Source organism: Heptranchias perlo, chromosome 5 (genome assembly GCF_035084215.1).
Source record: "Heptranchias perlo isolate sHepPer1 chromosome 5, sHepPer1.hap1, whole genome shotgun sequence".
NCBI classification, from domain to species: domain Eukaryota; kingdom Metazoa; phylum Chordata; class Chondrichthyes; order Hexanchiformes; family Hexanchidae; genus Heptranchias; species Heptranchias perlo.
In genome coordinates, this window is record NC_090329.1 from 67780512 (window position 1) to 67793412 (window position 12901).

The 12901-nt window shown below is 40.6% G+C and overlaps 1 protein-coding gene across 9 annotated transcripts in view; it reads left to right on the forward strand.

Moving 5' to 3' along the window:
- The window catches only part of LOC137321833 (protein 4.1-like), a 160284-nt gene that overhangs the window by 61412 nt on the left and 85971 nt on the right, over positions 1 to 12901 (forward strand). For all 9 annotated transcript variants that reach the window (XM_067984547.1, XM_067984553.1, XM_067984546.1 and 6 more), the window contains exon 3: positions 1070 to 1297. In XM_067984547.1, the coding sequence (XP_067840648.1) occupies positions 1070 to 1297 (228 nt within the window). The remainder of the gene's footprint in view (positions 1 to 1069; positions 1298 to 12901) is intronic.

The window sequence follows — 12901 nt, forward strand, 5'->3', positions numbered from 1 at the left end:
TGAAAACCAGGGCCAGTTTTTGCTCTTGGTGGGAGGGGGCAGCTGCACTGGATGGAATAGAAATTCAATTTCCATGGAGTGGGGCTTATAAGGGTAGGTTTTTGCTCCAGGTCAGGGGATGGTGCTAAATATCACTGTCTCTCCATTTATATCTCATTCTTTGGCTCAACATCCATTTTTGTCTTATTCCTGCTCTACAAAGTGCTTTGCAATGTTTCTCTATAAGTCGCTATATAAATGCAAGTTGTTATTGTAGTATCCCCACCCCTGCATTATCCTACATCCTATACCGTATATCAGCCTCAGAGGAAAGTCTAAACTTGTAGACCATAAAATTGTTTTTAGAGCACTTGTACCACTATAAATATATCTTGTATCTATATGTGCTTTAAAAACAAATCTGCTGGTTTCCATGCACACAGTGGGCAGCAAGCTGGGAATGACCAGAGGCGTGAAAGGGGGAAGAGGCCAGGTGCATGAACAGGAGTGAAGGGATATCGCTAAGGTTGGATGGGTGATGGCCAGAGGTTCGAGCAGAGGAGCCCTTCAAAGGCAGGCCAAGCGGAGTCGAACCAAATGGGAAAGGAAGAAGCTTGAGACCTCTGGAGGCAGGAACAGGTGTAAATTAACTTGAAGTAAAACAGGCAAATGGGAAATAAAATTATTAAAAACTCACCTGAATTCAGCAGGTATTAACATTTTTTAAAAAACTTTTATAAGTAGCATGAGCTAGAGCAACAGATTTGGGCGCCAGACCTTGCAGGAGCAAATGTGACAAACGGATAGTGTATGATAGGCACAATCATGAATGATGAATGTGAATTTGCTGGATTAATGCTACTTTGATCGCCGCTGCTGCTGCCAGTTGGACTTACAGAATGGTGCTGGTGGGCTCAATATGCTTGGTATAATCACAGAAATAGGAAAATTCATGAATATTTTGGTTTTGAAATGCAGAATATTGACCATGTTAATAAACCTATATTTATGAATTAACTGGCTCAGATGATGAGTCTGTACTTTGCAATCCATTGAATTGTATTAAAGAAACTGAAATTCATGTTTGCAGCCAGTTGAAGAGGAGAAAAAGACTGTAGAATCTTTGGAAAAGGATGTAGATGTGACTAATGAAGAGGCAATAACAGAAGAGAAAAAGGAGGAAAGTAAAGAATGTGGAGAGCTTCAGAAAGATGAAGGCACAAGCAAAAAATCCCCTCTGAAAATTCCAAAAAAGATTAAGCTCGTGCAGTGCAAGGTACTTATGCTGGATGGTTCAGAGTTCACCTATGACATTGAGGTAAGGAGAACTTGTTATGAATTTTACTGTAATTTTAAAACTAACAAAGTAGTTACGTGATTATTACTGATAGTGCCTTAAAAGACAGCACATGCACTTAGTTTGTTAAATGTTATACGACTTGGTTATCCGAGTGTGGAGCACATACTTCAAATCACAAGTTGTCTAATATATTTACTTTCAAGTTATCCTAAAATGGAAACAGTGACCTACTTACATTTTTTTTTATCCGAACTCATGACCATGATATTTTCCTCATGCAGTGGAAATCGACATGGAACAACTAGACTATTATCAAGTCAGTGTAGTTGTTGAACTTCCAATGTTTTTATTCAAAGACTCATTGAAGCAAAAACTCTGCACCAGATCACCATTCTAACACAACATGGTCTTGGGTTACTCAGATAGATGGCACCTCTGCCTTTTAGTGAAGTGTATACACAGTAGTAAATTTGTAGATAGTTTTACAAGCATAAACTCCTGTGTGGGTTTCATGTGCAAGTTTTTTTGATTTAGGTTGCAATAGCCTAGATTTTCTGAGGTTTTATTTTAATGCTGATGTTTGTCCATTTATAATGGACTTGGCATTAAAATAATATTGACCAGAAAATCTAGACTACTGATATAACTGAAATCAAGAGCTGGCAGTGTTGGGGGATCAATGGGTTTTGATGCACATCCCACCATTCTGTGGTGTTGCATATTATTTTGGCTTTATGTTGCACCATCTAAATTCCTTTTTTAACCCTTAGTGTTGTGAAGAGGTTACTATTTCAGCCACTGTTGTATTTTGGGAACTGCTAATGACCATTCTCAGTGGTTGTTCTGCTCCTGGTTTTGATGTTGAAAAACATGTCAAAAGTTGATGGGGTTTACATATGTCAATCTTTGAGCCTTTGCTTATCTGAAAATCAACCTTTTTTTTTAACTCGGTCAACTGGCAGTTTTGTAAAGTTGCTCTTGCCTCTAAAATGAAGGGTGAGAGTAAGGAGACAGTGGGGAAAAAAACATATGAAAGATTTTTGAAGTGTACATTAGTTACAAAACAAAAAAGATAGGCCAAATATAGATCTAGATTGCCCTGTAGGGATAGAAAACAAAACTGGGGGTTAGTTGGCTGTTCATGTGAAAGAGAAGATATTGATAAAGGAGTTAGACAAATCAGAATAGATGAGGTGGAAGCATTGTGGATCAAACTAAATGATGTCGAGGGGAAGAAACTAAAGGTTGGAATTTGTTACAGGCTAATCAACATTGTACAAACACTTTTTTACTTAAAGAATGTATGTGAAGGATTAAAAACAATCGTTATGGAAAACTTGAATTTACCAGGGATCCATTGGGAGCATTATAATAAGACTAGCAAGAGAGAAAACATTATATAGGGCCAGATTTTGCTGTGAAAGTAATGGTGAGGCTAACGGCGCTTACCGTTATTTATGTGCAAATCAGACAGCAACTTCTGGTGAGTGCACATGCGCAGTTAAACGTGAACATCCAGAAGTTACTGTCAGAGATGCGCCCTCCCTTCGTAAGCTGCGCAAAAACGCCATCTTGCCGCCTGGCTCCCCATTCAACTGTATTGAACGGCGTGAAGTTCCTGTACTTTCGTCCGTAGATATGGACTAAACTCACCACCAAAAGCTAGGGCTTGTCCATTTAAATCTAAGTACCCTTTTAATGGTGTGATAAATCTTAATTACTGCCAAACAACCTCTCTGGAATGGAAAATTAACTTTTACAAGTGTGGAGTTTCATTCCTTCAGCTTTTAATTATTGGAGATTTAAAAAAAATTAACATTTTTAAAAACTTTTTCCTTCTGTCCCTTATCTCTCTCTTTCAATCCATCTTTCTTTCCCTTGCTTTATTTTGCTTTCTGCACCTGACGTGATATTGAATTCACTATTCTAACTTACACTTCCTGGTTCAGACTCTGTGCTGCTCATTAATGATTCTTCAGTCTGATTGGTTAAGGAGATACAGTTTCTTGCCCTGTTCACACAGGTCCCAGGTGCCCTGTAGAGGATGCTGTGCTGTTTGGATTTCCCACTGACTGCACCTTGTCGTGCAAAAACCCATAGCAAATCTAACAAACGGCTAGCACCGTTTGCCGCTCACAGCAAAATCTGGCCCAATGTTTCTGGATTGTCACCTGGCCCAAATGATTAAGGAAACTACAAGGGGGAGGTGACATTACACTTAATGGCCTAGAATTTGCTCTGAGCGGTGAATAAATGGGGCCCGCCGCTCATTAGATTTAATCTTAGCCACGAACGATCCACGGGCTTTAGTGCAGAACTTCCTTGAATGGCGAGCTGCAAAAAGTGCAGTATCCTCTCCTGGGTATCTGAGCTGTGTGAGGGGAGAAAGGATCTCTCTGTCCCCTCAACCAATCAGGTTGAAGCATCCTTGACAAGCTGCGCAGTGTCAGAACCAGGAAGTGCAAGCTACAACAGTTAATTCAATGTAAAATCAGTTAGATTTTTCTGTGTGAATTAGGTTGTTTCTAGCTGGGCAGTGCAGCAACTTCGCACTGGTCCATTCATTTCACCGCGAGCTGTCCTTCCCACACAGCTTTCGGATGAGCATCTGGTAGAGCAACTTCTGGATTTGCACGTTTGACTGCTCATGTGTGCTCGCCAGAAGTTGCTCTTTCATTTACCTTTAAATAACGGTGAGCGCTGTTCGGCTCTGTTATTTTTGGAGCAAATTCCGGGCCAATTCCTAGTAAAAATCAGGTGTTGGAGCAGACTAAAATCCACCATATTGTCGTCAATATCTCCAAGGTGCTCTGTCTGTCTAATCTGCTTTTAGCATTCCCTGTAGGGGTGGTCAAGGAGATTCAAAGTAGTTAGCGATAACTCACAGTAGTCAGGATCTCACTGGTAGAGACACTGTGAGATGACCAGGTCAACGACATAGTTATTGGTGTGAAGAGTGAGACAGGAAAGCAGAGAAGTTGCATGAGAATATAGCAAGAAATTTAGATGAAGCTTGAAATCATTGAAGATTACTCAAGCTCGGTCAGTGACTAAGGGAGCAGATCTTGTTGTGGGGCTTGGAGGGGGTGGAAGGAATGGAAGAGAGAGAGATGCTTGAAGGAGGAACTGGTTCCTGAGGAGGAGACTTAGAGTTGTATCACTGTTGTGGCAGTTTGGGTGGGAAATGTGATGAATGTATGCAGCTGGGCAGGGCAGCTTTGGTAAGGGGAGATTTGATGTTCAGAAGCCAGGTTTCAGTCAAGGCAAAGATGTCAATAGATTCCACCAAGTTTAGCTTGCGGATGGCAACAGCCATTTTGGCAAGGGGTTGAGCATTCTGGAGGGTGACATGAAGCAGGGCTGTGTGCAATCGTTCACGGACAGCAGAAGAGGTGCGGAAAAGGGGATAGGAAGGAGATTAGAGAAGTTAAGCCTCACAGAGCAATCTGGGGTAGCAAGGTCGCTGGAAATGGAGGGTGAGACAGTTACAGTTGCTGCTCTGGGAGAGCCAGTGATGGGTACCATGATGGGTTTGGCACCACAGAGGAGTGGCTCAAACCCAGATGTTAGTCTTTGGGCTATTGATGGCTGGCTTTATTGTTTAAATGACCAGTGACTATCACTAAGGTACAACCCAATTTCTCGAGGCAGGGTGAAAGAGACCTAGAGCCAGTGAATTTGATGCGTACATTATATTTTAACTAGCACATGGATAGGGCTGTGCTCCAATTTTCGCTTATTCATGCCCTGGATAGCTTCTGTGTTCTGACGATCTGAGGAAGTAATGGCACTGATGTTTTTTACATTTCATCATAATTCCTCCAACGAGCAGAAGTATGATTTGGCTTGTATACACCAGCCTATTGTGTGGATGGCATCTAAGACCTTTGTCAGCTTCAGCAATTATATGTTGCTTAAGAAACCAGAATAGTGGAAAAACTTATTACTAAGCAGAGATTAGCAAACTGGTTTGTGGATTGCCCTTTTTGTTCCTGGGCTTGGGGCAAGTTAAAGCTCATTTCAGTGACCATATTATGGGCCATCACGTGCAGGTTTCTTCTGGAGGCTATTTGTAAGGCACCGACAGAGCAACCTCTCTGCTTTCTCAAAGTATGGAGTCTTACAACACCAGGTTATAGTCCAACAGCTTTATTTGAAATCACAAGCTTTCAGAGCTTCATCAGGTGGTATTACAAGTATTACAAGAGTTTTAGTGCTACAGTTGTCCAAGTTTGGCTGAAGATGTTGGTACTTGGAAATCTATTTGTAGTATTTTGTAGTGGTGCTACGATGTACTTCCTACTTGCATATGGTGGTAGGCAGAAATTTAATGTAGGTAAGACCTGCTTTATTCTTTAAATACAGTTCAACCTCCCTTTCAACAACTTTCATTTATATAGTGCCTTTAATGTAGTAAAATGTCCCAAGGCACTTCGCAAAGGTGTGATTAGATAAAATAGGATGCTGAGCCAAAGGAGAAGATATTACGAGGGTTGATTGAAAGCTTGGTTAATGAAGTGGGTTTTAAGGAGGGTCTTGAAGAAGTGGAGAGGCTTAGGTAGGCAATTCCGGAGCGTAGTGGCCAATTTTGCAAATATAGAAAAAATGTAATTGTTCTATTCTATTGGTGAAGTTGGGAAATGACATTGTGAAATCTGGTGAATTCAGCACAATTATATAAGTTCAATATGCTCCCTGCATATTTTCCATGTGGACAGAAAGTTCAATGGTTGCAAGTGACAGGGCAATGGGAAGTGCAACAACAGTAAAAAGGCTGCTGCTCATTGTGTTCCCTCATTATTCTGTCTGAGGGAGCCTCATTGGATAGTGGAACTGCCCCCTTCCAGGAAGAAATGTTGGATGGGTTACTTGAAGTGAAATAGGGAAGGTCTGCATTTTTGGGGCAGAGGAGAACACTTTTCTCATTCAATATGTTGTGACCATAACAGGAGGTTGCCCAGAAGGTGAGTGCAATCACCCCATCTTTTGGTCAGGGGAGCAGATGAGGAAGATGTTTTCTGGACTTCGGTGCAAATCAGTGATCGCCTATAGTTTGCCAATTCAAATTAAATGAATGTCCAGTATTCATGTAATGAGCACTGAGCAGTCAACAATGCAGCATAGAAAGTACTGGAACAGCTGCTAACATCCAGTGTTTGTGATGTTTTACTTGGAACTTGGTGGCTGGCAAAGAGAAAAGCTTCCACTGCCTCACCCAATTGTTGCATGATTTGCCACCAAGTCCAAGTGGCACCTGAAACTACTTGCATACTGTGTAGGCATCCTGTCAAACAAGGTGAAATGTGGGCTGGGCATTGGGATGTATTTCATGTTACTTCTAGTTGCTGAAAATATATTTGTCTGTTTCTCTGCCTTTCAAAATTACTGTCATCATGCCCCATCTCTCTCTTCTCTTGTCTCTCAAGTCTTTGACTGCATTGTCACCTCCCAGCTATGTGCCTTGTCTCCCAAAGCTCCCTGTCAATCCCCTTCAATTCAGCTTCCACCTAGCTCATAGCACATTACCTGCTGGCCAAATGCACAAATTACATTCTCTGTCACTGCAGCATATTATCTTTATCTGTCCTTGACCTCTAGTCAATAGGATTGACCAGGGCATCCGCTTCCATCTTCTCCTCCATGGGACTACTCTTGCATGGTTCTACACCTACTCATCCAAAAGCAGCCAGTGCATCATCAGAAATTGCTTCTTTTCTCAATTATGCGCCATCACCTCTGTAGTCGCCAAAGGTTTATTCTTGGCCCCCTCCCCATACTCATCGACACTAAGTAACATTATCTGTATGCATGGGGCTAGCTTAGGTTTGTACGTTGATAGCACCCAGTTCTATCTTTCCATTTAACTCTGCCCAACGACTGCCTCAGTGTTGTCAAGTTATGGATGAGTCAAAATTTCCGTCAACTCAACGTGGGAAGACTGAAGCAGTCGTTTTCGGCTCCTGTCATTAGCATCGCTACTTTGCCACTGACTCTAGTCCCCTCCGTGGATTCTCGCTCTTGTGCTCTCTCTATCTCTCCTTTGTGTTTGTTTCCACTTGCCCTTGCCATCGCGTGCTCACGAGCTGTAAAATCATACATTGCTTTTTATGTCTTACAAATACACAATATAAATTTAGCGTAATAAAGCTCTTGAAGTTTGTTCTCTTTCAGAGGTATTTGAAGGGAAGCTACAGAAAAATATTCCATCGCTACAGCTGTCTAGTATAAGCCATGCTTTTTAGAAAGGCTGAGACATTTAACTAAAAACTTTAATAAAGACATTTCGGTGGATAAATTTGATCATGTTAATATGAAATATTTAATGTTAAATTCTGTTTAAACCCTTTTGGAACATTAGAAATTTCACTTAGTTGGAGAAAAAAAATGATAGATGAAGAAAAAAATCAAAGCATTTGGAGAAATTTTTAGGATATTGCAATCATGGGGTGATGTACTCTCTCTATAAAATAGCAGCTATTGTGTGACATGTTTAACATTAAATGGTCCTATCACAGTATGCCTACGGAAGATATAGGTACTTGCGATGAGTTTTCAATGAAACACGAGGCCCGCACACCAAATTTAATTGGGCAATTAGGGATGGGCAATAAATGCTGGCCTTGCCGGCGATACCCACATCCCATGAACAAATTTTTAAAAAAATAAAATATAGATATATCAGTAATTGTAAAGTAGTTAACATATTTAGAAAGAATTAATCATGCAATGAAAAATGTTTAACAGGGATATTAAATGCATATTAATAGCCAAGTTTAGTTCCTGTGGTTGATATTAAACATCTATTGTGATTTGTGACAGATTCATCCAGCTGGATGGCAGCATTTGAGAACATCTCAGCAGACACATTTTTGCGTGGAAATGTGAGCAAATTACATCATGACTGCTTTAATTTTATCTAATAAGCTTTTAGAGGACAGTCTCACACAAGACTTTTATTCTTTAGCAGAACACTGTATGGCCTGTATACTTGTGCAGTTCTTCGTTTATATTAATGGGCTGTGGTGTTGTGTTCTTGGAATTAAAGCATGAGCTCAGATGCATAATAAATTCTTTGAAATTAAATCTGCGATTAAAGGATGTAAACAAGTTTAGAGCAATATACCAATGTATAGCTTGAACAAAGGCAATGCATTGATTTTTATATTTGAAATCTAGATTAATAATGGCTTGTAATTTAGTGGGAGTAGTTGCTTATTGGTGTTGGATAATTACACTGAATTGGATAATGGTCTTTTGTATTTTGAAATTTGTGTGTAAAGATCCTTTTGGAGTTGATTTCAAAAAGTAGGTCAGAAAACCTTGTGCATTGCATGTTTTCTCTTGCAAGCTTAAAGGTAACTGACATACATAGAATTTAAGGAGCAAGCTCTGCCTAACTTGAAGTGGGAATTTTTCAGTGTGGAAGAAGTGAATTGACAGTTGTTACATCTGTTGCAATTCCTTAGGCAAATACATGGAGAAGAGCAGCTGCTGGTGGGGAAGAGTGAACAAGAGCCTTCTTTTGAGGGCATATATGCTTTGTGCAGGGGTTACATTGTATGTGTCAGATCCATTGGATGTAGAGGCTAGTGGGATAGAAAGTGAGGATAAGACGAACCTAGCCCTAAAGAGGTGGGTTGGATGCAATTACATGCCCAGTGTACTGGGAAAGTTATGACTACTAAGTGACTTAAATCAAATTGACAGCTCCCTTTTTACAGGGAAGCCCTTACCCTTGATTCTGTGCTTGCAGTACAACTCCAAGCTGCTTAAATCTACATTATGTATTCCTAATAGCATTCTAAATATCTGGATCATATTTGATCTCAATCTTTTTAGCAATGGAAAGTTGAGCTCTTTGAATCTTTCTGCATAATTTAGTGCTTTAAGTACTTCATCCCTGTTGCCCTACATTGAACTCTTCTGCATTAGTGTGATTTTCAAGGTAGGGTGCCCAAAGTTGCATACAGCAATCCAAATGAGGACTCAAATAATCTATACAAGGTCAGAATAACTTGTTTTATATCCTTGAGATGCGTCCCATATTTAGCCTTGCTGATAGTTTGCGCATAGACTGGATGAATTCAGTCAATCGTCAATTATCACAACCAAATCTTTTATTTTCCTATTCCAAATTTACTAATGGATATTGCTTCATTATGTGAACATTTGCTTCCTGTTCCAATGAGCACAACCTTATTTCTCCATTTGAAATCCATCTGCCATTCCTTCGATCATCCACTTAATTAGGCCAGGTCCATTTGTATGATATATTACCTGATCAGATTATTGTACGATTTTTTAATGCCTCCCCAACCAATGACCAGTGGCTTGATAAACAGGTACTGAGTTGTGTGCAGCAGAATAGAAGCAAAGCAAACATTTCCACTGTAGTTAATAGAATTTGTTTTACGGTAAGAATGGGGTTGTATTGGTCTCTTCAGTAAGAAAAGGATTACTATACATGACTGCTTTATTCATGCACAAAGCATAATTTTCTCATCAGGAACCACATCCATATTCTCCAGTATGTTTGGCTTGTTGGCTATGAATAGAAGCTTCTGTTTTAGTTCTTAAAAAAAAAAATGTTAGAGCTATAAATTGTATCTTTAAAAATGATGAAATTGCGGATAAGGAAGAAAGAACTTGCATTTATATATATATTTTTTAGTGGTGTTAGCTGAGGGATAAATGTTACTAAGGACACTGGAAACTCCCCTGCTCCTCTTTGCGTAGTGCTGTGGGATTTTTTGCATCTACCTGAGCAGGCTTTATAGCCAATGAAATACTTTTGAAATGTAGTCACTGTTTATAATGTAGGGAATGCGGCAAGGTCCTACAAACAACAGTACTCTGGTCGAGGGATAAATGTTGGCCAGGACACTGGGGAAACTCCCCTCCTCTTCATATAGTGCCATATGATCATATACATATACCTGAGAGGGCAGATAGGGCCATGTCATCTGAAAAATGGCACCTCCAAGAAATATAGCCAATATGAATGAAAAGCCTTAATCTTGGGTTAGCATTTTGTTTTCAGCTACAGCCACATTGTGCAGCTAAACACTAATAAAATTGATTCTAATCTTGCTACAATTCTAAAATGTAGGTGGGGTCGTGTAGAACACACAAAACAGAGAAACCATGAAGAACCAAGACACTAGGCAAACAAAATCATGGCTGAATTGAAACAGCAGTGCTGAAACAATAGGCAAAATGAAATCTATTGCTGGTGCTCATCAGTAGCTGTGAATCTAGTAGGATCAAGCAACAGGCTGGGCGAAAGAAACTTGGTAGTATGCCAGCTTTTTAAGTTTGCATCACCAGTAATTCCTAGGTGCCTCAATGTTTTTAAAAATAATGGTCTATTTTCTGTAGCATTGTGCATGGTAAGTCAGGGAATATGGGCTTTCTTTTGCTTGTCTCTGTCTTTGTGTTGCTGTTTCTATCACTCTCTTCACTTGTTTGCATTTGTTTCTCTTTTGTTCCCAGGCTTTTTTCTTAAGCTTTTCGCTACTTCTTTTTGCCCCTCTGATCTCTTCAGTTCCTCTTTAATCTTTTTATTTTCTTTCCTTTTGGGTGGGAGGTGGTTGGTGTTGTGACTTGGTGAGGCAGAGTAACCACCAATGGTTGGGAACATGTGGTCTGTAGTGGCTCTCCCCACCCCATTTATTGAGCTTCCTCCCATCTCTTTGTTCCTATTGACTCCCCAATCCCTTCATGACCTCACTACATCTTCCCCCTTTCTGGCCACTCCCTCACTTTACCACTCTTACCTCTTCCCCTTTGGAACTACCTGCTCAACCCTTGTATCCTTCCCTCCATTTGCTCCACTATCCCACGCCTCATCCGTAACCGTCGAATCACACCGCTACCAAATCCTATGCCCCCCCCCAAAAAAAAGGGTGAGTGGACTGCGGTCTCCCTTTCCTTCACGAATGGACAGGTTTTATATCTTCCCTTGTATCATTTCTCAAACTTTTCACATTCTGAATATTCATACTCATCCTTGTTTTCAAGCCCGTTTGCAATTTTTTTTTAATCTTTCCACCTCTTCTAACAGCTCCTTTGCTAATGTAGCACTGATTTTTTTTTCCTGCTCTGCTCCTGCAGTTTTTTAGGTCTGTCTTTGGCCCTCTTGTGTGTTTCTGCATGTTCCTACATTTATCCTGCTGAACCCCTTCCTCCCTCGAATATTTGTGTTGGGGGCAGGCGGTGTTAGTAGTTGGAAAGAATTGGTCACCGGAGCAGAGATGGAACATTGAGGCAGCAGCTACATTGCTGTAAGCCTGGCCAGAATGGAGCAATGAGAATGGTGGGGGGGGGGGAATTGGAGAGAGGGAGGAGGATGGGAAAGAAATGAGACAGGCAAATGTGAGAGGGGAGGAAGGTGAATTGGTCAGGAGCAGGGAGGAATGGGAGATGGAAAAGAAGTTAAAATTTAAAATACTTGTGAGCATCTTTTTCAAGTGGTTAAGAGGGCACCCCCCCCCCACCCCCACCACTCTACCTTCCCACCCTGGCCTTCGTATCTACGCGCGCGCACACGCACACTTATTTCACCTGATGACTCCACTTAGTCTTGACCACCCATATGCAACCCCATGGGAGATCAACTGGTATTACAATAAAGCCCTGCAACTGTTGGCATGTGATATTATTTATGTGTGAGATGTAATTTAGGGTTCTGTGGTAAGCTGCATAGTGTAAACATGTTACAATTTGTTTTGGGAGACAGCAAGTATAAGGATAGAACAACAATTTGTTTTCCCAAATGAAACTAACATTTTATTACCTGGAAAGTTGCCACCTTTCCCCCTGAAAGCTGCTACTGCTATCGTCATTGTTCTCCACTGCTCTTATCCAGCATTTATCTCTCAACTTACAACACCAAAGGAGATTAACAGATCGTCATCTTTGTGGGACCTTGCTGTGTGCAAATTGGCTGCTGAGTTTGCCTACTTAACAGTGACTGCACTTCAAAAATAATTAATAGGTCCTGAAGCATTTTGGGATATCCTGAGGATGTGCAGGGCACTTCATAGATGCAAGTTCTTCTTCTCTCCACTGGCCATGTTGCAGCACCTTGACATCAGTCTCTACCTGCCTTTACCTCCAACCTAGTATGTTTCTTCCCATTTTCTTGCATATGATGGACCTTAAAAAGAAAGCTGAGATATAGGTATCAGGTGCATCAGTAAAGGAACGTGTGAAAACCACACATTGGAGACATGCAAAAGAGAGAGAGGAGGAGAGAGTTGCAGAAAAAGTGAGGCTGAAACAGTTGGATAATGCAGACACAGGAATGAGAGAAGTGTGACAGCAATAGACAAAAAGGGTGGAAGACAGATTGAGAATGACAGAGAATTAGTATGGAAAGGAAGCAGAAATGGATTTTTTCTTGTTTTTAACTAATGCCACAGGAGATGAACTATACAATAATATTGTGTTAGATGATACAGTACTCATGTCATTGTAATATGAGATTTTCTGACTCAGCATGAGCAATGACGCAAGAGATTGGAACATGAAAGTAGAACTGAGAGATTACCATTCTTCCTGTTAAGTACATGCTATATTGCTAGTTGCCATAGAAATATATTCAAACATAGTGTTTGTGTC